Source organism: Diorhabda sublineata, chromosome 11 (assembly GCF_026230105.1).
Source record: "Diorhabda sublineata isolate icDioSubl1.1 chromosome 11, icDioSubl1.1, whole genome shotgun sequence".
In the NCBI taxonomy this organism is placed as follows: Eukaryota; Metazoa; Arthropoda; class Insecta; order Coleoptera; family Chrysomelidae; genus Diorhabda; species Diorhabda sublineata.
The window spans coordinates 3,407,912-3,435,679 of NC_079484.1; the positions used below are offsets into that span (position 1 = coordinate 3,407,912).

Genomic DNA, 27,768 nt, shown 5'->3' on the forward strand with positions numbered 1-27,768 from the left:
GAAAGAATTAGGGTGAAACACTGAAAACAAATTGCTATGGATAAGTATAAATAGGGAGTTCAAAGCAGATCTTTTTCTAACCTTTCAAGGAAATCTGAGCAAGCCCGTTGATGCAAGATCTTAGAGACAGGAATCAGATTATTTGGCACCAACTTCGCACAGACTTTTGTCATTTTGTTATGTGTAATTCCTCGTGTAAAATTTTTCTAATCGCTTCTTTATTGGCTTTTACAATCTCGGCAATCATCCGGATGCTCATTCGACGATCTGCACGCAAAATTTGGTTGTTTGGAGTGTTTCCGGAGTTGAAACAGTCACAGGGCAGCTCAACAACGTACGAGATTGAGAATTGTCCCCCTAAGGCCGCTTGCAACAATTTATAGCAATTTTTTTCAATTTAACGAGAAATTTGAGATTGAAACGTTGCTGGTGTTTTTTCGTCAGACATGGTGAGAAAAAAACACGTTTGTTTCAAACCGCTACTGCATAAATACTATAACAGTGACGGAAAAGTGTTTTGGGACGTGCATAGACAAGATATCTAGTTACCTCACCCGTCTAGGGCGCCCTCTAGGCGCCTCGTTATTCATTAGGCAGACCAATACTTTAACTGTAAATTAATATCATTAATTGACTAATTAAGCAGTGTTTGAATCATTTCTATTTCGTTTCAATTGACGGTTGAATATGTATAAGCATTTAACAATGAAAAACTTTATATTTGTGCAAGAATTCTGTAGAAAAATAATTATTTCTGTAGTTCTGGCCAGATATGTAATTTTGCACGATTGCTGCGTTGCAAATTCTCTAATTATAAGTGAAGAAATAGAATAAAATAATCAGTATACGTCCCAGAGACAATGCTATTGATAAATTGAGAAATTATTCATCAAATGAGTCTACGCCCATTACAAATTAGGGTTCAAATAAGACGCAATCAATTTGTTTGCAACACTTGTCTTTTTATTTGCGAAGAAAAGATAATTGAAGACAGCATCTCATTATATCTATATATATATATATATATATATTCAAATTTCAAGCATAAATTTTCTTAATTTATAACGAATAAAAAGACGCGCCTATCTTGAAGCTCGTGACCTTTTGTTGGTAAAAAATTTATCGAAAAACAAGGATGGTTGAGGGGGCTCGCAATTATTTTCCCGAGACCGCATTCGTATATAAACTAGATCTAGTAATAAATGTTGATACAGTGTAGTTGTGGTCAGTATAGAATTATGAAATTTTTGGTGAGTACCTTCGTCAAATATGTGAATTTTTGAAAATTCCTAGAAACAAGACTGACGAAACAAAAGTTGTTTCCTTGAAATTTACTCAAAAATAAACCATCGAAAGTATAAAAAATAGTGGTGTTGGGCTTCTGAACAATTTTTTTTTAAATTTGAACTTATCGTAATAAAGTTTATTCTAATGATTTAAGTTTAAGTGTGATAATACTATTTCGTGAATTATTTAATTCTGTAACTACTGAATATAAAGGAGAAAAGTCGAGAAAATACCAGAAAAACATCGTTGACTGAAATGTTATTAATTGTTTCTAGTAGTTTGTCATTTGTCAAATGTCCCGAATATATTTTAAAAAATATTCCGACACGGTTGAAATAATTTTCTACACGCTTTTTCCATCCCTTAATCAAACTTTAAAGCGGCAAATCAAATCTGTAAAATGGAACTAGCCGGTTGAAAATTCCACTTCTTGAGAAGCAGTGATAAAACGTTTGTTTAGAATCAGATTCTGCAATTTTGATCTCTCACCAATCCCGACAACTTTAGACAGACACTTGCTAAGGGCGAAGGTGGTGGCTCTCTTCAAATAAATCATCACAGCGTACAGCGAAACCTGTTTGTATTCCAAAACGATGTTTGGCCTATATACACGAATCTGTTCATTTAGAAGTGCCGATATTTGGACAAACCTCACCCACCATTCTTGCCCGATATCGTACCTTCGGATTTATATTCGTTCCAATCGATACAAAATTTTTTTAATACTAGAAAAATGGATTTTGCGTTGAAATTTTGCTATTACATTTTTGGGAAACTTTATTTGTTTGTATTTTTCGTTTTTTTTTTCAGATAATACTGTTTGCTATTCTAGCAATTGCTAGAGCTCAATATTACAGACCAGCAATAGGGGGGGCTGCGATAAGAATTATAAGTCAAACGCAAGAAGGACCAAACGCTGACGGATCTTATAAATGGAGGTTAGTGAATACATTCCTTCCATTGTTATTCAAATAATTACAAGCAACTATTTTTTATAATATTTATCAATTTAATATATTATATTTATATGTCTAATCAATATATCATCTTAAATATAAATTTGAATCATGCCGCGCCATCTTTGAATAAATAAATAAATATAAAAATACAGAAATTCTTTAATTGCATCATCATTGAATAAAAATTTAATTATAAGGTGCTGAGCGCTTAATATAGATGGCGTTTATATCCGAAAAACATTGTTTTTCGACAACTGGATGACTTTTATTTGTCGGTAAAATTGTCATCACTTACTTCCAACTGTCAAATACCCCATAGAACAGCAATTTGAGGATTGACGTCTGAATCTATTGTTTTGTGAAACATACTTGGTTTCCGGTGTATAAGAATAATAGAAACTAAAAGAACTGATCGAATCTAACACGAAAATCATGCTCAACAAAATTCTCAAGATTATTTCTCAGTTCTAAACTCTCATTTAGAATTTACAATGACTATTATGCATTTAGTATACCCTACTTTGCAGTTTATACATTATACTAGTACAGTATTTAATAAATAATCGTTCCAATTATACGAGGGTACTACTACTAGTATAATGATTCTTTCTACCTTAGGATGTCCGAGCTCTTTCAAATTAAATTCAAAAATTTAGTAAACATGGAAGATTTTAAACATATTTAGACTCAACATTTTGTAAAATCGTAGCTCTAACCACCCTTACCAGTAATCAACTGAGCAATGTTTTTATTTTAAAAGAAAATGTTTTCTCCTCAGATAATACGCGTATTTTAATTAATTTTTGTTTCATTATTTTACAGTTACGATACGGAAAACGGCATTTCTGCAGAAGAACAAGGTATCTTGAAGAATAGAGGTTCTCAAGCAGAAGCAACTGAAGCTAAAGGAGGATTCAGATATACCGCACCAGATAACAGCGTCATCTCTTTAACATACGTTGCCGATGAAAACGGTTTCCGCGCATTTGGACCACATCTTCCCACTCCTCCTCCAATTCCACCTGCAATTCAAAGGGCTTTAGATTTAATTAGAACGAATCCTGATCCTAGATATCAACCTGGGGCAAGATACGATTCTAGATATGACGATCGTAGATATCAATAACAAGAAGGATGGCGCTTTAGGTAACGGAAATTAGAATATGTGATATAATACGAATGGAAATTTTGTTGAGAAAAACCATTTATTTAAACGGCCTTACTAACATGACAAATTTAGTTGTTTTATTATACAAAATGTTCTAATTTTGTATCAACATAAAAAAAACTAATTTATATAAATACATCAGCAATTTGAAATATTTTGTTTTATTTTGAATATATTGAAGTAGAGACGAATAGAGCAAGAGCAAGAGCAAGAGCTAGAGAGATAAAAGCGAGAGATGGCAAAACAGAACACCGACCACATGAGATGGGAAATATATGGAAAGAATACCATAAAGACTTAACGAGAAAGAAAAAATCAAAGCAAATAAAGAAATAATGTTAACAGAGGAAGAAACTGAAGAAGTAAAATGCACAACAGAAAATGAGGTGCAATACGAAATAAGAAAACTGCGGACAAAGCGGACAAAGCACCGGGAGATGATGGAATAGAACCGGAACTTCTTGAATATGGTGGAGAAAAACTAAGTAAACATATTTATCAACTAATGGAGCAAATATGGAAACAAAACAAAATCCCAGACGAGTGAAGCAAAGGCATAATCACGCCAATATTTAAGAAAGCATATAAAGAAATATGGAAGAATCACGGAGCCATCACCCTACTAAATACCGCCTATAAAATACTGTAAAATTGAATAAATAAAAGGTTGAAGGAACCGGAACTTCAGTTCAAGTTATTGACTTCAGAAGTGCTTTTGACGATAGAGAAAATAACAGAGGAATTAGAAAGACAAGGATATCCAAACAAATTGAGAAAACTCATAGAAATAATACTAAATAAGAGTGACATTAAAGTGAGATTCCAAGGTACAACATCAGATAAAACGTACACAAATAAGGGCGTTAAGCAGGGAGACCCAATGTCACGAACGCTATTCAACATAATTCTGGAAGGTATTGTGAGAAACGCAGGACTACAAAATAAAGAAAATTATATCAGCATAACGATCATAGCGAATAGACAGAAGGAATTAATAACATCGATAAACAAATTAGAAGAAGAATCAGACCGGACCGGAAATAAATGCAGAAAAAAACCAACTATCTAGGAACAAACAAACAGAGAGAGGATAGAGGATAGGATACAAAAGGGCTATCAAGCTTATGGAAGAAACAAAAACCTGTTAAAAAACAAAAACATAACCAAACAAAACAAATGAGAAGAAGAAGAACTCAAAAGAACCGAGGGAAAGATATATGAAGGTCCAAACGTAACACAGGAAGGAGAAAGAAGAGCAAAGAAAAACGAAGAAATAGAGCTGGAGAAGAAAAATATAGTGAGATACATAAAAGCAAAAAGACTCAACTGGGCCGGGCACATAATGAGAAGAAAACCAATTGAAATGATCAAAAGAATGACGCAATTGACTCCATTGTGGCCAAGAAGAAAAAGTAGATCGAGAAAGACTTTGAGAAAAGAAATAGAGAAAGACATAAGAGTACTCAATATAGAGAACTAGAGGGTAAAATACCAGAACCGAAAGGAATGGAAAATAGTTATAAAAGCAACCAAGACAAACGATAAACTGTAAAGAAAACAAAAATAGAAAACGAGGAGTAATCCGCCTCAAAAAAAGGATTTTAAAGCGCTAAAAACGATAGCCATAATCCATATAGAATTGGAAGACTTGATGATGATATTGAAGTATAATCTCGCCAAAAAACTACTTTCAAATTTCAACAAAAAGTTGATAATTCCAAAAGATAATCATAGTTATCGCGGCCTCTTTATTAATATGGCAAAGTTATATTTCCAAGCAAATAAATTGGCCACCTAAATCCACATAACATCACTCAATAAGTCGTGTGACTAACTAAGAAAAACTTTTTTTTGGTAATAATCGATTTTATTAATCGTAATCTCCTTCAAGAGCAATATATCATTCCAACTGTTCTCTAACTTATCGATGCAGTGCTTGTAGAAGGATTTTTTTCCTTTGCTTCAAAATAGGCTTCAGTTTCAGCTTCTTCAGCTGAATTTATCATCAATGAGTTCAGCAAATAGCCAGTAGTCACTACAGAATACTTAAGTTAACACAAATAGCAGAGAATGAACGACAAAAAAAGACTAACCAGAGGATTTTGCACGAACAGATGTCATCCCCATCAAGTGACCAAATATAATAATAGTAAAGAAAAAAAACTTTCTCTTCATACCAAAAATCGTGTACACTACACGGGCCGAAAGTTGAAATATCGGTCCTCGGCTAGGCCTCAGAAATCATGACACGCAGGTCCGAAAATTTAACTTTCGTCCCTTGTAGTGTGTAATGTACTAGTTTGAGAACTGAACTTTTGTCATTTGTTGATAAAATGAAGTGAAATCAAAAATAAACTGACTCTTATTAAGATATAAAACAATTTATAAGTTCATCGTAACCTTTAACAAGCTTCTTCGTCTGATAATATATTTTTAACTCGAAAACTTTACGCATTAATCATTAAATATCTTATAAAATGTTAGTTTTCTTATTTCCATGTATCAAAAGCAAAAAAAGTCTTCAGGCTGTGAGCAACCTACTAATTAATTGTAAGCAATTTTCAACAATAGTTTTGATTACATAATACATACTTTAAATTTAATTACATTTACGAAATTATCATTGGTAATTGTTTATGCCTTGTTTCTTTTTTATATTCCTCTGAATTTTGTATTTGATTTGTTCGCATAACTCAACCTAACCTAACCTAACCTAACCTAACCTAACCTAACCCAACATAACATAACCTAACCTAACCTAACCTTACCTAACCAAACTATCACATATATAGCTGTCACTGCATAGATTTCTATTTTTCTGACTAGTCGACTGACGAAATAAATTTGTAATAATTTGTTCAATATCCTCTAGATCCTTTTTGTTTATGACAACCAATCATTATAGAAAAACTCGAATGAATAATACATACTCTAAATTTAATTACATTTACGAAATTATCATTGGTAATTGTTTATGCCTTGTTTCTTTTTTATATTCCTCTGAATTTTGTATTTGATTTGTTCGCATAACTTCACCTAACCTAACCTAACCTAACCTAACCTAACCTAACCTCACATAACATAACCTAACCTAACCCTACCTAACCAAACCATCACATATTTAACTGTCACTGCTTAGATTTCTATTTTACTGACTAGTCGACTGACGAAATAAATTTGTAATAATTTGTTGAATATCCTCTAGATCCTTTTTGTTTATGACAACCAATCATTATAGAAAAACTCGAATGAATAATACATACTCTAAATTTAATTACATTTACGAAATTATCATTGGTAATTGTTTATGCCTTGTTTCTTTTTTATATTCCTCTGAATTTTGTATTTGATTTGTACGCATAACTTCACTTAACCTAACCTAACCTAACCTAACCTAACCTAACCTAACCTAACCTAACCTAACCTAACCTAACCTAACCTTACCTAACCAAACTATCACATATATAGCTGTCACTGCATAGATTTCCATTTTTCTGACTAATCGACTGACGAAATAAATTTGTAATAATTTGTTCAATATCCTCTAGATCCTTTTTGTTTATGACAACCAATCATTATAGAAAAACTTGAATGTTTGGATTATCTAAAGTAAAGAGAAAGGTTCGTTGGGTTAGGTTATGATTTGGAACATTATTCATGCTGGAGGGATATATTAGGTTTGTTCTTGATATAGAAAAGATTCCTCTGCAGTGCTGGAATTTCGGAAGGTCGACGAAAGGAAAAAAAAGAAAATGTCGACAAAGAAACAATAATTTTCATTCGAAAATACTATTAATGTTGATTTTACTAGACATAGTTTACCTGAGAAAGAACGCAATGAGATTTTAATGATAATAAAATATGATGTTTTGGGTAAAAGTTAATATAAACGTGTGATATCTTTAATAATGTATATCCTAACCGAAATCCTATGAGAGAACTACTGTAAGTAATCTGAGTAAGATTTTCTATTAATTAAAATGTAAATCGACATACTTCTAATAGTTGGATGGAATAATTAGTGTTTTAAACTCGGTATTATTTTAGTTTCACCAGAAAAATTGAAGTTTTGATTCTCTATTTAACTTATTTTGTATATGCATATCAATATAATTGTAAATATCTTCGGAATAAAAGGTTTTATCGTAAAGGGCGAGAAGGTAGTAGGGAAATGTGCATATTAATAAATAAAGAAATGTTCATAGTGGCTCTACGGGGAAGCTTGCACCCTACAATAGCAAAAAATTAATGTATGAGCTAAAATAATAGATGAAAAAATATTTGCTTCCTTCGCCATTCCTATAAACTCAAATCCAAGTAAATTTTAGGTCGTTTCCACGTATGTAGATAAAATTCAGTTCATATGAAGTCATTTCGACGACATTTCAAGATGGATTCATCCAATAATGACAACTTTGAAATATGGTAGATTTATCTAACTAAAAGTTGTATACAATTCGAAGATTGTTTATAAAGTTACCTCTGAAGAAAATATTCGTTTAATGCGAAACAACTTTTTAATAACAATTCCTGTTAAAGTCGTATTATTTGTGACCTTTTCAAAAAGTCAAGTAACATTTTCATAATTATTGCATTCATATTTATTTTTAAAATGCAGATTGCCACTAAATCCTTGTATGTTACAACAACTAAATGAAGATGTGCAGCAATAATAATAAACTCTTTGGTATTTATAATATATTCTTAGGCTAGTAAAAATATGAATACTAAGAGAATTAAACTAGCAATATCTTGATAATCGAATTGAAACATAAAAAAAGTTATTTCAAAAATTAACGGTGGTATTTATAATTCTGCGGCATTTTGTACGTACATTCAATTATCTACAAAATTCTGCAAATCATATAGTTCTTAAATGTATAATACCAACTTTTTTTTAAATCTGAGAACAAAAAAATAGTCCGAGGGGGCTAAATCTGGCGAATAGGATGCATTAGGTAGTAATTCAACCGATGTTATGAACATGACTGCAGATAGAAAGGTCATTGAGGAGCCGGTTCTTCCTTTTCAGCCCATTGTTTGGATTGTTCTTTTGCTTCGGGTGTAGAGTGATGGACCCAGTTTTATCCATGGTCATGAAGCGGCTTTATTTGTGTGAAACACTCAATAGAAACATCTTCACGCTTTTTTTATTCCATTGTGAGCAAACGCGAGATCCAATACTTCTTCGCAAATTTTCTTCAACTCATTTGGTCAACCACTGCGATGCTGGTGTACGCAGGTCGAACGGCCTCGTTTAAAACCAATATTTTACTATTAATAACGTAGAAGCAGTCTCGCTCTGAGTCGAATCTAATTCAGCTTTTATATTGGATATATTGGCTTTCAATTAAAAGTATTGTACTTCTCGGACCATACTCGTAAGCCAAGTTACAACAAATTGTTAAAAATGACAATAAACAAGTGGTTTAAGAATAGATTTATACGTATGATAAGATTTCTCGTCTAAACGGTGTTTGAATAACATTGTATAAGTTAATTTTACACGGAAAACTTCATCACATCACTTCTTTACCACCGGGATTGCTTGAATCACCACCTTATTCTCGCAATCATTATAGAACATCCTAGAATTTCTAAGATCTGTCTAGAATATTCTATTCGGTTGTAGTTAACTTCTTCTTAGAAACAACTAGAAAAATAACTCAACAATCGGCTACCCACTAACAGATGGAGCCACCTGCTTTATTTGATAGTTTCCATCATATTTAATTATGACCGTTAAATGACAAGCAGTCGTGTCACCGAGACATTATAGTTTCCACTTCGTTATGTCACGGTCGGTGCCATTAGACTTTTCCATGAATTCCAACTATCTGATCCCAACCTTTACAAAAAGGAAACAAGATGTTGATGGAATCTCTGTAGATGTGTTTGTGATTTCGATAGAATTTGTTGATTGATTCGTATTTGTGGTGGAAGAAAGTTTTGCAGAATCATCGAAGTGGAACTGTCAACTGTCAACATTGAAATGGTTAGGAAGTCTACTCCAGAACGTTCGAAAGTGTTTTGCAGTGTCACTTTCACTACATGGAACACTCAAAACGCAACTTTCGGTATGTAAACGAATACAGAACGAATAACTTTGAGATGGCGACGTCTAAAAAATTTTTTGTTGAATTATTGAATGCGATTGAAGGCGAAAGTCCTATGATTTTTGTGATAATAAGTTTGATGAATATTTTATATCTTTACCTCGAGATAATTTATATTGGAATATCCGGAAATGGTACTAAAATACGATTCTTTGGAGAAGAATCAATATTATCATCTAAGTCATAGATTCACGGTACTTGTTTCTGAGAAAACTGAATCAGAATACCGTGTGTCTGTAAGATTAACAAAAAATTGTATTTGTTGATGAAGAAGTGATTGTATTAAACAGAAACTCATCCAAACTAGATTGGAGAGAGGTCACTTCTTCGTCGTATTGATATTTCATAAAACAGTGATCAAATATCGGGTGAAATGGAGAATTTTTCCAATTTTCTTGTTCATCTATTTATTCTAAACATTCCATTCAAATATTACCACCTCGCCTTCTATTTCCAACGTATCAATAAAGATTCATCAAGTAATCAATTGTTCATTGCGTAACCCAGCAATTACACGGATTTAAGCTATTTTATAGAAACGCACCTCTGTGGATTTTATACTTTGCATCCGTGAATTCGACGAATATGTTGTTTGTCAGGAGCTTTGTCATTGTTGGTGCTTTGGTGGTTTACTGTGTAGAGGCTAGACCTGCCGATGGAGACGCTCAAGCTCAAATTGTCAAATTTAACAACGATGTGAGATTGGACGGATACAATTTTGAGTGAGTTGAAATTTTTCAATGATATTGATAATTTAATGCTTTTAAATGAAATTGAGTTCATTAAAAATTCATAATGTTCGAATATATACTTAAACATCTGTATTAGCAACTTCAAATGCCTATAATTCAGAAACAAGGGGTTGTATGAGAAACATTTTTTATGTAACAGCATTATTTTTACATTATCTACTAAGTCCCGTATTTTTTTCATCAAGTTTCTTATATAAATAGAAGCTGTACGAAATTGAAGAAAAAATATTAATATTTGTAAGTTATTGTATATAATTCATAATGAAGAAGCCATCGATTTGCTTTACCTCGACTATAGGTTACAAAAAAAGTTTCTAATAGTTCAGAATTAAATTTCAGAGAAAACTCATTTTTATATCTATTATTATATAATATAATCACACATTATCAGATTTTGTGGTACTGGTTGGTAGTTTTAAATAATTCCAAGGTTAGACTGTAGATCAAATTAGTAAATTTCGTGTGACTACTAAAAAGTCTTTGTCACAGCTTCTTACCTATTAATTACAGAGAAATACTAGGTGAATAGATATTTTTCCTTCATAGATCACGCTAAGAATTTTTAAAATTAAGCTTAAGATTATTCACAAGCTGAACTAGGTTTTCGGAATGGTTGTTAATGTCTTCTTTGAAGTAATTATCGTTTCCAGTGAATCGAGTGATCACGAAACTGATATTAAGAATTACTTATGCCATTCAAAGAATTTAGTTAAAGTGTGACTTCACTTACTAAATCATTTACTATATAAAAATATAGCAACTCACTATATTCACTGACATTACTATTTTAATCAGAAGGAATTATCCTTGACCTTAATTTTCTAAGCAACTTCATCACTATATTTAGAGCAGGATGTTATGATAATATTAACTATCAAATTTTCCCGTTCGAATATGAGTAGGTTATGATGGACGTCCACATGTTTTATCCAGAAAGATAATTAACATTTTGCAGATCCATCTATGATGCTTCTAAGAAAATAACTCAACCACCTTGATTACTAGATCCCATCTAATATGAGTGCGTTATGATGGACGTCCACATGTTTTATCCAGCAAGATAATTAACATTTTGCAGATCCATCTATGATGCATCTAAGAAAATAACTCAACCACCTTGATTACTAAATCCCATCTAATATGAGTGGGTTATGATGGACGTCCACATGTTTTATCCAGCAAGATAATTAACATTTTACAAATCGATCTATGATGCTTCTGGAAGAAAATAACTCAACCACCTTGATTACTAAATCCCATCTAATATGAGTGGGTTATGATGGACGTCCACATGTTTTATCCAGCAAAATAATTAACATTTTGCAGATTCATCTATGATGCTTCCAAGAAAATAACTCCACCACCTTGATTACTAAATCCCATCTAATATGAGTGGGTTATGATGGACGTCCACATGTTTTATCCAGCAAAATAATTAACATTTTGCAGATTCATCTATGATGCTTCCAAGAAAATAACTCAACCACCTTGATTACTAAATCCCATCTAATATGAGTGGGTTATGATGGACGTCCACATGTTTTATCCAGCAAAATAATTAACATTTTGCAGATTCATCTATGATGCTTCCAAGAAAATAACTCCACCACCTTGATTACTAAATCCCATCTAATATGAGTGGGTTATGATGGACGTCCACATGTTTTATCCAGCAAGATAATTAACATTTTGCAAATCGATCTATGATGCTTCTAAGAAAATAACTCAACCACCTTGATTACTAAATCCCATCGATTATGAGTGGATTATGATGAACGTCCACATGTTTTATCCAGAAAGATAATTAACATTTTGCAGATTCATCTATGATGCTTCCAAGAAAATAACTCAACCACCTTGATTACTAAATCCCATCTAATATGAGTGGGTTATGATGGACGTCCACATGTTTTATCCAGCAAGATAATTAACATTTTACAAATCGATCTATGATGCTTCTGGAAGAAAATAACTCAACCACCTTGATTACTAAATCCCATCTAATATGAGTGGGTTATGATGGACGTCCACATGTTTTATCCAGCAAAATAATTAACATTTTGCAGATTCATCTATGATGCTTCCAAGAAAATAACTCCACCACCTTGATTACTAAATCCCATCTAATATGAGTGGGTTATGATGGACGTCCACATGTTTTATCCAGCAAGATAATTAACATTTTGCAAATCGATCTATGATGCTTCTAAGAAAATAACTCAACCACCTTGATTACTAAATCCCATCGATTATGAGTGGATTATGATGGACGTCCACATGTTTTATCCAGCAAAATAATTAACATTTTGCAGATCCATCTATGATGCTTCGAAGAAAATAACTCAACCACCTTGATTACTAAATCCCATCGATTATGAATGGATTATGATGGACGTCCACATGTTTTATCCAGCAAGATAATTAACATTTTGCAGATCCATCTATGATGCTTCCAAGAAAATAACTCAACCACCTTGATTACTAAATCCCATCTAATATGAGTGGGTTATGATGGACGTCCACATGTTTTATCCAGCAAAATAATTAACATTTTGCAGATTCATCTATGATGCTTCCAAGAAAATAACTCCACCACCTTGATTACTAAATCCCATCTAATATGAGTGGGTTATGATGGACGTCCACATGTTTTATCCAGCAAGATAATTAACATTTTGCAAATCGATCTATGATGCTTCTAAGAAAATAACTCAACCACCTTGATTACTAAATCCCATCGATTATGAGTGGGTTATGATGGACGTCCACATGTTTTATCCAGCAAAATAATTAACATTTTGCAGATTCATCTATGATGCTTCCAAGAAAATAACTCCACCACCTTGATTACTAAATCCCATCTAATATGAGTGGGTTATGATGGACGTCCACATGTTTTATCCAGCAAGATAATTAACATTTTGCAGATTCATCTATGATGCTTCTGGAAGAAAATAGCTCAACCACCTTGATTACTGAATCCCATCTAATATGAGTGGGTTATGATGGACGTCCACATGTTTTATCCAGCAAGATAATTAACATTTTGCAGATTCATCTATGATGCTTCTGGAAGAAAATAGCTCAACCACCTTGATTACTAAATCCCATCTAATATGAGTGGGTTATGATGGACGTCCACATGTTTTATCCAGCAAGATAATTAACATTTTGCAGATTCATCTATGATGCTTCTGGAAGAAAATAGCTCAACCACCTTGATTACTGAATCCCATAGAATATGAGTGGGTTATGATGGAGAAAAAACTGTCCAATTTGCACAACCCTTCATAGTTTCCGGTGCAGAGAATCCGCGAACTTGAAGCGAGATGCCACAATCAAACATCAACATTATCGTTTTTTTTATATCTAAATGTGCATAGAAATTAATTACAGGAACGTTAAATATTATGTTTTGTGTATAAACTTAAAATAGAAGGGGCTTGACCACGAGTTGTACCAAAAAAAAAAACTTGTTTGGGTTCCTCGACTTTATACTATCGAGGCATTTAATCAAGGTTTCTATAACATGTAACTTAAATAGAAGAAACAAATTTTAATATTAATATCCATTTTTCAGATCTTTTGTATATATTTTCACGGTTTTTAGTTTCTTTTGATTAATAGCGTGTTTAATAATAATTGTGATGTAATTAAAAGTAAAAAAATTATTCCTCGCGTCTATTACACAACTACAATTATTTTCTTTATATTAGAACATTATTAATAGTCCTTCAGATCCTTCAGGCAATGGTTAATGTCATCCAATCGGGATGTTTTATATGAAACGATCATGTATACAAGGTGTCCAATTTATAGATCATTTATTTGATCAGTTGGACAATTATCTTGTAAAAAATGTCGCTTGTGTTTTCAACCATGTGGTGGCCGCCAAAGATTTTAGATAGAAGAAGAGGTCCAGGTTGTACGGAGGGTGATCATGTGATGCAAGAGTACCAATTGTAAACCTACGTTTTAACTCATAACTTTCTTCATTTGCGTGAACCAGCTCATTAACAACCGAAGATAGGCATTCACATTGTCATTGTCTGATCCATCCTCTAATAAATTTCATTTGGTTCAACTTTCATTGCATTTTTAATTGAAACTGGCATCGTAAACAAGTACTACAAAGAAAATGTCTGCAGCAACGATCTAAATATGGCGCTGATACATTTTTTCTTCTTGGTAACTGCGATCGCGGCGCTGATACATATTTCGTATGTTAAATTTGCTTCATTCGAATCAAAAACACAAGCTTGGTTTCTTTTAAATATTCGAATATTGATAGATATCTCGATCTTTCACCCATATCCAGCACAATGATAACAATATCAACGATTTGGGTCATTTGGGTCATCCTGTATATATCGTATGTAAACATTTGAATTAGAACGATTGATATTTTGAAGATATTTTCATTTTACAAATGGTCTGACGGTTGTAATCATATAAATTGTTCTTTTATAGTTTTGAAACAAGCAACGGTATCAAAAGACAGGAATCAGGAGTAGTGAAACCAGGAGCCACCCCAGATGACGCACTTTTAACTGTAGATGGTGACTTTTCTTATACCCTTCTCGATGGTACTCCAGTGAGTGTAACGTTTGAAGCTTCTGAAAATGGATACAGACCCAAAGTTGTTATTGGTCAACCACGTTCTGGAAAACGATAGAAACAAGGAACTTTGTTATACAATTACATGCAGAATACTCTTTAATATATGTCAACAAATATTTTATGAACATGAATTATAAATATTATTAGCAATAATTTAGTATTTTTTTTGGTCATATTTCACATCTTTATATAATGTTTCGTGTCTGATCATGTAATCAACTACTCTTCAATAAAATTATTTTTGGAAAAAGTATTTTGTTTCATTTTACAACGTAACTCCTGGACTTCGACACCCCTTAGGATCAGACGAAACTGCAACCGCTCCAGACATTCTCTCTCTTAATATTGGATCCCAAAATCTCCAAAATTAATCATGGGATCGATGCAGAAGAACCATCGTCTTCAACCATCCCAACAACCTGAGCGTAAGACTTTTACCGCGTAATTTCCACCTAAGGATTTGAGGAGAACGTCTCGTTCTCAGCAGAGAAAACGTCTGAGGTGGACGTTCGATTTGACCAATAATTTGAACGGAGTTTGTCTCATCAAGGCATTCAGAGGAGAATTTGAACTAACTGACCCTTTTATCCTTCTTCATCCGACCAATAATCGAGTATAGAGCAACCGCCTACTGTACCTCACCCAACTATGTCCTCAAAAGGCTCTCATTATTAACATAAATCCACTTCCGAGTCTTGTAAATGACCTAAAATCCCGATACATAATTCACTCTATCGAATTTGGATTCTCCAACAAGAAAGAATCGTTTTAATACCAAAATACCATGATTAGGGTAACTAAAATAACTCTTCCAGATCACAAACTCCAGAAAACAACACCGAGGAAATAGTGGAACGTTCACCAAGGTTACTTCGAAGAATGGGAAATGAAAAATGAACCAGCAGCTTTTTATTTTATCATGAAAATGCTCTGTAATTTGTCTTTTTGTCTACCCAAATAACTTTGATACCAGTAAGACATAAAATCAGCCTTCCAGAAAGAAATTTCTTGACTCTACGAACAGAAGATGGCAGAGATGCATGAAACAAAATGAAGATCCAGCTCTAGCTTATATCTCGAAGGCTGTAGATCAAAACTAGTCTAGAAAAAATATAATAATCATAATCAGGAACTTTCCATCTTGTACAAGGACTTAGATCTGATCAAGTACATATGATTTTCGATACTGCGGATTAACATATTCAATGTAATTTGAGAATGTCAAGGTATTTTTTTAATATTCAATTAATAAATTTCGGATATTAGAAACCAATTATTTCAATATTATATTTAACGATAAATCAAAAACAAAATTGAATGAAAACCTTTTTATAAACAATTGTTACCAGGAACTTTTATAAATAAATAATTGATAATCATAATTAAACGTGACTCCGAAAAGTAATAAATTTAGCTATAAATCATAAACAAAATAAAATGAAAACCTCCTTATAAACGATTGTTTCACGGAAGTTTTATAGATAAATAATTGTGATTAAACTGAAACATCTGAAGATGTAGCTTTGCAATTGAATTGAAAATTGAAAGGTTTTTCAAGCTTTTTTCGGCTGCGTTAATTACTAAGTACTGAAACAAAGTAAACTATGATGTATAATCTTTACAAATTACAATTCTGACAATATTAGAAACTACAAAAAAGTCTGGACATTTATTAGAAGTAGAGGATATGTTGTTCAAAAGAAATTTGGCATTGATTGAATTCGGTGTATGAATTTAGTATCAGGAATATATTAAAATGAGATTATAATTAGATATTTTATTTTAAAATTCATGTTTTAATTAATAAAAATCGAATTAGTCACAACCCAAAGTATATGCGATTCTTCTGGGCATGCAGGATCGTATTATAGAAAAATTTTCTTTTCAATTCGACGAAATAGAATGAATTCCAATAATGGAATACAAAAAAGATACCAAAAGACTTAGAATTGTTTAATTTTTCGACGTCTAATGCCTTTTCAATACCTGCAAGTGGTTTTGCCAAAAACTATGGAAGTGTTTTTCAAAATGCTCCCCATTTAGATCAATACACTTGTACATGCGTTTGAACCAATTGTAGAAGCATTTTGACCTCCCAAACACGTTATTTGAACGCAACAACTGCTTCTTCAGATGTAAAAAAAAGTTGCTCTCGCAATTTATTTTTGATCTGCTGTAATTAGAAGGAATCAGTGGGTACTAAATAATGACCGTAAGGCGGATGATTCATCTATTCGAAGCTTTGACTATTCAAAAACGTTTTCGTTAATGAGTGAGAGTTTGCATTGTAGAGGTGGAGAATGATTCTTCTTCTTCTTCGACTGGTTTCCCAGATATTTTGTTACCAATTGTGGGTCTGTTTTGTTGAAGTCACTTGTAGTTATTTATATATAGTTATGGTAACAAAAAAAATGATTTCCCTGAATCTCATTAAAAACGTCAATTTTCAATAATTGTGGTTCATTTTGTTTCATATACTTTTTATAGCTGTCTAATAGTAACTAGAATGACCTCCCAGATATCCTGAGCTAAACCCTATAAAAAACCGATGATATTTCTTTGAATTGTGGGTTTGTTTTGTTTGCGTAGCTTTTTATGGTTGTCTAGTAATAATTAGAGTGACCCACTAAAAATCCCAAATCCTATAAAAAACCTTGGTTTAACACCAATTATGGGTTTGTTCTGTTTGGATTACTTGTTGTGGCAACCTAGTAAAAAAAATGATTTCCCAAACTGAATCTTATTAAAAACGTCAATTTTCAATAATTGTGGTTCATTAATTTTGATATACTTTTTCTAGCTTTCTAATAGCAGCTAGAATGACTTCCCAGAAGTCCTGAGCTACATCCTATCAAAAAAACGTTGGTGTTTCCCTTAATTGTGGCTTTGTTCTGTTTGTATTTCCCCCTAGCTACAATTAAAGTAGACTCTCAAAAAACCTGATCTAAATACTATCGAAAAACGTTGGTTGAACACCAATTATGTGTTTGTTTTGTTTGGATTACTTGTTGTGGCAACCTAGTAACAAAAAAAATGATTTCCCTAACTGAATCTTATTAAAAACGTCAATTTTCAATAATTGTGGTTCATTTTGTTTGATATACTTTTTATAGCTGTCTAATAGCAGCTAGAATGACCTCCCAGAAGTCCTGAGCTACATCCTATCAAAAAAACGTTGGTGTTTCCCTTAATTGTGGCTTTGTTCTGTTTGTATTTCCCCCTAGTTACAATTAAAGTGGCCCCTCAAAAACCCTGATCTGAATACTATCGAAAAACGTTGGTTGAACACCAATCATGTGTTTGTTTTGTTTGGATTACTTGTTGTGGCAACCTAGTAAAAAAAATGATTTCCCAAACTGAATCTTATTAAAAACGTCAATTTTCAATAATTGTGGTTCATTTTGTTTGATATACTTTTTATAGCTGTCTAATAGCGACTAGAATGACCTCCCAGAAGTCCTGAGCTACATCCTATCAAAAAAACGTTGGTGTTTCCCTTAATTGTGGCTTTGTTCTGTTTGTATTTCCCCCTAGTTACAATTAAAGTGGACTCTCAAAAAACCTGATCTAAATACTATCGAAAAACGTTGGTTGAACACCAATTATGTGTTTGTTTTGTTTGGATTACTTGTTGTGGCAAACTAGTAACAAAAAAAATGATTTCCCTAACTGAATCTTATTAAAAACGTCAATTTTCATTAATTGTGGTTCATTTTGTTTGATATACTTTTTATAGCTGTCTAATAGCAGCTAGAATGACCTCCCAGAAGTCCTGAGCTACATCCTATCAAAAAAACGTTGGTGTTTCCCTTAATTGTGGCTTTGTTCTGTTTGTATTTCCCCCTAGTTACAATTAAAGTGGACTCTCAAAAAACCTGATCTAAATACTATCGAAAAACGTTGGTTGAACACCAATTATGTGTTTGTTTTGTTTGGATTACTTGTTGTGGCAAACTAGTAACAAAAAAAATGATTTCCCTAACTGAATCTTATTAAAAACGTCAATTTTCAATAATTGTGGTTCATTTTGTTTGATATACTTTTTATAGCTGTCTAATAGCAGCTAGAATGACCTCCCAGAAGTCCTGAGCTACATCCTATCAAAAAAACGTTGGTGTTTCCCTTAATTGTGGCTTTGTTCTGTTTGTATTTCCCCCTAGTTACAATTAAAGTGGCCCCTCAAAAACCCTGATCTGAATACTATCGAAAAATGTTGGTTGAACACCAATCATGTGTTTGTTTTGTTTGGATTACTTGTTGTGGCAACCTAGTAACAAAAAAAATGATTTCCCTAACTGAATCTTATTAAAAACGTCAATTTTCAATAATTGTGGTTCATTTTGTTTGATATACTTTTTATAGCTGTCTAATAGCAGCTAGAATGACCTCCCAGAAGTCCTGAGCTACATCCTATCAAAAAAACGTTGGTGTTTCCCTTAATTGTGGCTTTGTTCTGTTTGTATTTCCCCCTAGTTACAATTAAAGTGGCCCCTCAAAAACCCTGATCTGAATACTATCGAAAAACGTTGGTTGAACACCAATTATGTGTTTGTTTTGTTTGGATTACTTGTTGTGGCAAACTAGTAACAAAAAAAATGATTTCCCTAACTGAATCTTATTAAAAACGTCAATTTTCAATAATTGTGGTTCATTTTGTTTGATATACTTTTTATAGCTGTCTAATAGCAGCTAGAATGACCTCCCAGAAGTCCTGAGCTACATCCTATCAAAAAAACGTTGGTGTTTCCCTTAATTGTGGCTTTGTTCTGTTTGTATTTCCCCCTAGTTACAATTAAAGTGGCCCCTCAAAAACCCTGATCTGGATACTATCGAAAAACGTTGGTTGAACACCAATCATGTGTTTGTTTTGTTTGGATTACTTGTTGTGGCAACCTAGTAAAAAAAATGATTTCCCAAACTGAATCTTATTAAAAACGTCAATTTTCAATAATTGTGGTTCATTTTGTTTGATATACTTTTTATAGCTGTCTAATAGCGACTAGAATGACCTCCCAGAAGTCCTGAGCTACATCCTATCAAAAAAACGTTGGTGTTTCCCTTAATTGTGGCTTTGTTCTGTTTGTATTTCCCCCTAGTTACAATTAAAGTGGACTCTCAAAAAACCTGATCTAAATACTATCGAAAAACGTTGGTTGAACACCAATTATGTGTTTGTTTTGTTTGGATTACTTGTTGTGGCAACCTAGTAACAAAAAAAATGATTTCCCTAACTGAATCTTATTAAAAACGTCAATTCTCAATAATTGTGGTTCATTTTGTTTGATATACTTTTTATAGCTGTCTAATAGCAGCTAGAATGACCTCCCAGAAGTCCTGAGCTACATCCTATCAAAAAAACGTTGGTGTTTCCCTTAATTGTGGCTTTGTTCTGTTTGTATTTCCCCCTAGTTACAATTAAAGTGGACTCTCAAAAAACCTGATCTAAATACTATCGAAAAACGTTGGTTGAACACCAATTATGTGTTTGTTTTGTTTGGATTACTTGTTGTGGCAAACTAGTAACAAAAAAAATGATTTCCCTAACTGAATCTTATTAAAAACGTCAATTTTCAATAATTGTGGTTCATTTTGTTTGATATACTTTTTATAGCTGTCTAATAGCGACTAGAATGACCTCCCAGAAGTCCTGAGCTACATCCTATCAAAAAAACGTTGGTGTTTCCCTTAATTGTGGCTTTGTTCTGTTTGTATTTCCCCCTAGTTACAATTAAAGTGGACTCTCAAAAAACCTGATCTAAATACTATCGAAAAACGTTGGTTGAACACCAAATATGTGTTTGTTTTGTTTGGATTACTTGTTGTGGCAACCTAGTAACAAAAAAAATGATTTCCCTAACTGAATCTTATTAAAAACGTCAATTTTCAATAATTGTGGTTCATTTTGTTTGATATACTTTTTATAGCTGTCTAATAGCAGCTAGAATGACCTCCCAGAAGTCCTGAGCTACATCCTATCAAAAAAACGTTGGTGTTTCCCTTAATTGTGGCTTTGTTCTGTTTGTATTTCCCCCTAGTTACAATTAAAGTGGCCCCTCAAAAACCCTGATCTGAATACTATCGAAAAACGTTGGTTGAACACCAATCATGTGTTTGTTTTGTTTGGATTACTTGTTGTGGCAACCTAGTAACAAAAAAAATGATTTCCCTAACTGAATCTTATTAAAAACGTCAATGTTCAATAATTGTGGTTCATTTTGTTTGATATACTTTTTATAGCTGTCTAATAGCAGCTAGAATGACCTCCCAGAAGTCCTGAGCTACATCCTATCAAAAAAACGTTGGTGTTTCCCTTAATTGTGGCTTTGTTCTGTTTGTATTTCCCCCTAGTTACAATTAAAGTGGCCCCTCAAAAATCCTGATCTGAATACTATCGAAAAACGTTGGTTGAACACCAATCATGTGTTTGTTTTGTTTGGATTACTTGTTGTGGCAACCTAGTAACAAAAAAAAATGATTTTCCCAACTGAATCTTATTGAAAACGTAAATTTTCAATAATTGTGGTTCATTTTGTTTGATATACTTTTTCTAGCTATCTAATAGTAACTAGAATGACCTCCCAGAAGTCCTGAGCTACATCCTATCAAAAACCTTTGGTGTTTCCCTTAATTGTGGCTTTGTTCTGTTTGTATTGCCCCCTAGTATTAATTAGAGTTGCCCCCAAAAATCCTGATCTGAATACTATCAAAATCCTCGATTAAGTTTAGCTCGAGTAGATAATTCATTATATCATAAATTTATTTAGCCGAAGATCTGGTTTTCTAAATTAAAAATTAATACGCCGTTCATCTGGGATTCTCTTTCTAGTTTTTCTGTTTTTCTAATTCTCCAAAAGTTTAATTTTTTCCCATCATATCGCTTTTGAATGATCCAATTTCTTACAAAATTTGACTTATTGTAATTTGGGCTTCTGACGTTGTCTTGTACGGACGCATTTAATCAACGGTTTTATTCTTATTTATCGCACCGTTTGGATCATAAATGCAAGTTGCGGGTTTTATTTATAACAGAAAACTGGATAAGTTTCCTTTCTGTGTGCGAAGATTATTGAACTTATAGGAATTGCTCATAGAATATCAATTTAATTGCAGTAGACTTAATAACTAACTAACATATTGATCAAAGTCTTAAATATAATCTTTTTGAAATTAAAATATAGTTTATATGATCCTGACCTGTATTTTCGACTACTTAAATCATTCAACATAATTTTTGAGGATGTTCTAGTCATCGACGACCCCACCACAATATAAATAGTTAGTTTTCGTTTAAATCCCAAAAATTACTTGTTCTTTGTTAGTACTAACTTGGCAATTAACCAGGAAAAAGAAAATGAAAGTACAAATCGCTCTTTTGGCTGGATTTTTGGCTGTATGTATAGCTGCCCCAGCAGGTCGTGAATCTAGAATTCTGAAATACGACAGTGATGTAAATGAAAACGGCTATGCTTTTGGGTGAGTATAAATCAAACTTAACACAAATTATCTAATATTTAGACAACTTTTTTGAATAAAGATGCATCTTTGGTCTAAAAATAACTTGGAACCTTTCAGCTTCTTAAAGTTTTGTAAAAATTATATCAAGATCTACGTTCTAAATCAGCCGTTTCATTTTTTTATCGTGATAGTATGTGATAATCGATTAGACCGGTTTTCGCTTTCTTATATCTCATCAGTATAAAAAATAAATTGTTCCAGATTTGAAACCGACGATCCAATAATTCGTAATGAAGCCGGAAAAGTGTATGTCATTTCACCAGAACAAAGTAACCTTAAAGTAAACGGAGACTTTGCTTTCAATTTCCCAGACGGAGTTGGATTCCAGACAGTTTTCGAAGCTGACGAATTGGGTTACAGACCAAAAGTGTCGTTTGGTACAGCCGTAGCACCCTCTAGATATTAGATCAATTTTTTTATTACAAAAATTTGAACTATGTACAAAATATTACAAAATAAATAACCTCTAAACTTTTCTCTCTTTATTTGGAACTACAATTACAATTGGTATTTACTTTTTGCAAATGTTATGTGGACGGTAAATTTTATATAAAAGTCAATTCGTTAGAAAAGATCAAAAATACAATAGTTGTTAATATAAAAACGAAATCACGGCTGGTGTTACCCTGGTATGCATCTTGTCTTCTGGACTAACACCAAATCCTATAGACAACAACAGATTACTCCCTTTGATCTTGAAAACATTCTGGAAAGGGGTGGTAACAGTCTGATTGGGTTCAATGCAGCAAAAATCGAAGATTGGATATAAAATATCGCCAAAATCATGAATTCGACTATTGGATTTTGACAACGACGGCAATATGTCCTGGCATATGTAGTCAAAATAGATCTAACATCCTTATAAAAATTTGGAGCTTCATTAAAAGGTAAGAAGATTGTATACCATGTAATAGCTTCCAAAAGCTCAGATTCGTATATTCTTGGAGTATGGATTGTTAAGCATACTTTGAAGATGCTCAACGAAATCCAGAAAGGTAATCCAGAGCTAACCAGAAACTTAGATAATAGAAGGAACAGCAGCAGATGTGTGCATGAACGCCCAGGGCAAACTTGTGGAATCATCTGACAAGGCATGTCTTTTCGGAACATACCGAAATTCGTATTAAAATAGTTTCTAGTAAAGATTTAGAATTATTTTCGTTGTTTTCGTATAGAAATATGGATAAAGTATAATTGAAAGTTTTTGAACAATAAACTTGCTCAACATCTGACGGAGAAGCTATTTTACATTTTGTTTTGCAATTGATTTAAACTGTATACGCATTATTATTTCCAAAAACAACATATATGTTAATTTCGTAACTTTATATTCGAAACCTAGAAAATTTTACATCATTATGTAAGAGACATCACTGACCTTTATCTAACCAACGAATTATTTCCCATGCCATCTTCACCTTTAACATATGTGTCATCATTCATAAAAGATGTTTCTCGAATAGGTATTCGTTTGTTAAATCTGTGTTTATTTAAAAAAAAAGTATGTTATAATCTATGTTGTAATTCTAATCAAAGTGAAAATTGGCTATTTATAACTTACAAATACCGTTTCTTAATATTCAATGCTAGGATTTATATCAATTCCATTCATTAGATGATTTTCGAGTTATCAAATGAGAACGACTATGATAAAACACTTGAAACTAATAGTCCGAACACTGGTAATCCGAACGCGTTCCGGAAATTGTTTGGACCAAAAAAAAATATATTTCACAAAATTAAAAGTAATCAAATCAGTCAGGAAGGTGAATTATATTGAAAATAAATGAAAATTAAGTAGAACTAGTTTGTTTAATAAGTACAGATTCAATTGACATAACGCAAACAAAAAACTAAAGAAGGAATATGCAATCAAAAAGATTTTTGGACATAAAATCCCTCATCATCATAACTATTGCTCCAAATAGCGAAGGGCAACTGTTGCGTTGGCCGCAATCACTTTGACTGCATCCTTACAACCTGGACTGTTCTGTAGCAGGGGAATCCAGTTAACGGTGTCATTTTTTGTAGACTGTTCTTCAAATTCCAAAGAAATCATGCTCCGAAAGATAAGCCAACCAAAACTATGCAACGGAACGCATTTGGTGGCAAGAAAATTTGAAGATGAAGGGGATCCCGATGATCCCAACCGATTTGCAGTTTGAGTTTAATAGACTTTTTAGTTTCCGATCTGTTTTGTATTCGACATGATGATTAACAAATCACAAGGCCAATATTTGAAATTTTGTCGTCTGAATCTAGAAAATCCATGTTTTTCCCATGGTCAATCGTATGTGGCATGATCACAGATCGGAAGACTATCTGCGTTGTTTGTTCTTGCGTCTGATAATGTCAATAACAAAAAATATCGTCTGTCACTAGGTGCTTCACTAAAGATTGATTCAAAATACCTGGCCAACGAAGAATATTTAAAATACTTAATTCTTTTCATTTATATTTATCACCCTAATAAAAAATTTAATCTAAAACGGAACAAAGTTCATTATAAAATTGATATTTTTTCATTAGAACAACTTTTTCTCAACCAATAGAGGCTTTAATCGACATTCCAAATCCAGTATACTAAGAGATACAAACAAAAAGACATACTTCATCATTTTTGGGAAATTTATAATTTTTAGGGAAATTTGGGGCTCTGTGTATCGAAAATTGTTCACATTTTATTGGAAAATCGGCACTCTTTGAGTAGAGCGGCTCGTTTTCGTTCAATGAAGACTTTATTTGATGTTTGGAGCTCAGTTTACTAAGAGATCTGAGAAAAAAGACATATTTTATCGTTTTCAGTACCTTTGGGGTACTGAATCTTGAAAATTTATAAAAATATGCTCTTTTTGAGCGAAGTAACTCTTTCTCAACCAGTACAGATTCAATTGACACAACGCAAACAAAAAACTAAAGAAGGAATATGCAATCAAAAAGATTTTTGGACATAAAATCCCTCATCGTCATAACTATTGCTCCAAATAGCGAAGGGCAACTGTTGCGTTGGCCGCAATCACTTTGACTGCATCCTTACAACCTGGAATGTTCTGTAGCAGGGGAATCAAGTTACCGGTGTCATTTTTTGTAGACTGTTCTTCAAATTCCAAAGAAGTCCATAGTTTATTCCAAGATTTTCTTAATGCTTCAACTGTAACATTTTCCCAAGACTCAGCTGCCCAGTAGACAACATCATTTATATTTGTTTCTTCAATTATTTATACCAAAGGGATGAAAAACCGTGTGGTACTTCAGCCTCAGCGTCTGCAAAACTCCCTGGTCCATTAACTGTAGTGAAGGTGTCACGTTTGGTGGTAAAAAGGCTGCCTTCATCTCGCCGCAAATAAGTTCTTTAACTGTTTAACAGACGGTACAAATTGGTCATGAAACCATCCTTTAAATAATTTGCCATTTGACTCAACTGTATGTCATTTAATAAGCCCATAGTCTAGTCAATAAAAACCTAGTTTTTTATTGCTTATAGAACTTTCTGATCCAGTTAGTTATAATTAAACGAATTTTCATGAAAATAACACTTTACAGCTCTAGCAATCGTCTTATTAGTTTTTTCTGTTAGATTCACTTGACAATGATAACTTGGGTTATAAAAGTTTTTGTATCTTATACTTCGACATCAAATAGTTGAAAACAGTAATAAAAAAAAATACACAAAAAATGTGTGTAACACACAAGTAAACCAATTGGTAACTTTTGAAACAAATCTATTATCATCAGATTTTGATTTTGAATAAGGACTATTAAATCATCATAAAATTGGTTATAAACGTTATGTTTTACACACCTTGTATAATAATTCTGTACTCAAGTACGTGAATATAATTATTTTTTCAATATACAAGGAGAACTTACACAAAACAAAGACGTATACGGGAGCACAAAATATGACGATTGGGGGCAATTTGACTTTTTATCAAGCTGCATCTCAAGAATTATAGGGCCTCACAGTAGGGCCCGAAATTACTCGAATTGCATGAAAAATACCACCATTTAAGAAATTACACAATCTCTACAGCATATGTTACAAGTTTGAAGACGTCGCTTAGAATTTGTTTGGCAGCCATCGACAGTGAATGTTTTCAGTGAATTGATCTTCGTTATGTGATATAATACTTTTAATTGAAAGGTCTTAGGCCAACCGATATAAAATCTGAATTAGATTCTAGTCTGCAAAAGAGTTCTTCATCGTTATCAACAGTGAAATATTTGATAGCAGAGTTTGAACGGAGCCTGCGAAGACCAGCATCGCACTGGTCGAGAAATGTTGATTAAAATCCACAAGCGGTACTGAATGATTGTTGACTGAAAGAGCGTGAGCTAAAAGACATATTAAGCATTCCAAAAAGTAGTAGATAAATAAAAAAAACACAAAATTATGTATAGAAACTTAGAAGAAGTCTGTCTCTCAGAATTTGCGTTAGCTGATGATGTCTTGCTATTTGTCAATGAGGTTACCAAAAATCTTCGATTATAGAATGAAGATTTGGATAAAACCAAAATGAAAATCAATAAAAATAAACACAAATCACAAGCTTCTTACAAATCGTATCATATAAAAACTCAATTTATTGTTTGAATCGTTATTTTAACTTTATTTAGAGTATAAAAATATAATTTTTAACACCCTGCATCGTCATTTTTGTTCTTAATTACATAAGCATCTTCAACTTTTAATGTATGAGCTGGAAAATATCATTATAGATCAAATAAATATAATTTATGCCTTTATGGGACTTTCCACATTCGTATAAGCAAAAATGCTTGTTTTAAGATTTAGAATAACACACTACAATTTCAAAAAAATCGACCGAACACCAAGATTCTACTTATTTGGTTCCAGGAGCTGCTAATATTGTCAATAAAACAAAGTTAGATTACGCATTCATAGATTATTTTCTATACGAATGAGAGTTATATAATATTTGAAATTATGAAACACAACAAAGCACGTGTCTCAATAAAATCCTTATAATCTATTATTTACGTTTTGTTGGAGGTATACCCACTACCAATCCCTCTCTTCTACCATTTCCTGAAGAATCAAACAGATAAAAAATGAATACGATGGTTTACTTTATTGATCTGTGGGTTATGATGTCTATGATAGACCTGTCATGGATGTCACAAATGTCACTGTCACCAGTGTCAATTTTGATTGAAAATAGAGGTTAATTAATGTAAAAACAAAATTATGAAACACAACAAAGCACGTGTCTCAATAAAATCCTTATAATCTATTATTTACGTTTTGTTGGAGGTATACCCACTACCAATCCCTCTCTTCTACCATTTCCTGAAGAATCAAACAGATAAAAAATGAATACGATGGTTTA

At 32.6% G+C, this 27,768-nt stretch overlaps 2 protein-coding genes across 2 annotated transcripts; both read left to right on the forward strand.

Annotated features, from left to right (window-relative positions):
* The first annotated feature begins 1,216 nt into the window (after nt 1-1,216).
* LOC130450305 (endocuticle structural glycoprotein SgAbd-2-like) lies at nt 1,217-3,423 on the forward strand. Its single transcript, XM_056788634.1, has 3 exons — nt 1,217-1,250; nt 2,098-2,225; nt 3,069-3,423. Exons 1-3 carry the CDS (start codon nt 1,239-1,241, stop codon nt 3,370-3,372), a joined length of 444 nt encoding a protein of 147 aa, XP_056644612.1. The 5' UTR covers nt 1,217-1,238; the 3' UTR covers nt 3,373-3,423.
* A 6,644-nt stretch (nt 3,424-10,067) lies between these two features.
* Nucleotides 10,068-15,152, forward strand: LOC130450306 (endocuticle structural glycoprotein ABD-5-like). The gene is made up of 2 exons (XM_056788635.1): nt 10,068-10,252; nt 14,753-15,152. The coding sequence occupies exons 1-2, from the start codon at nt 10,116-10,118 to the stop codon at nt 14,955-14,957; spliced, it is 342 nt and encodes a 113-aa protein (XP_056644613.1). The 5' UTR covers nt 10,068-10,115; the 3' UTR covers nt 14,958-15,152.
* The last annotated feature ends 12,616 nt before the right edge of the window (nt 15,153-27,768 follow it).

Coding starts and splice junctions, on each gene's coding strand:
- LOC130450305 (XM_056788634.1), top strand. Junction 2,226..3,068: donor GACGGATCTTATAAATGGAG/GTTAGTGAATAC, acceptor ATTATTTTACAG/TTACGATACGGAAAACGGCA.
- LOC130450306 (XM_056788635.1), top strand. CDS start 10,116: ATGTTGTTTGTCAGGAGCTTTGTCATTGTTGGTGCTTTGGTGGTTTAC. Junction 10,253..14,752: donor TTGGACGGATACAATTTTGA/GTGAGTTGAAAT, acceptor GTTCTTTTATAG/TTTTGAAACAAGCAACGGTA.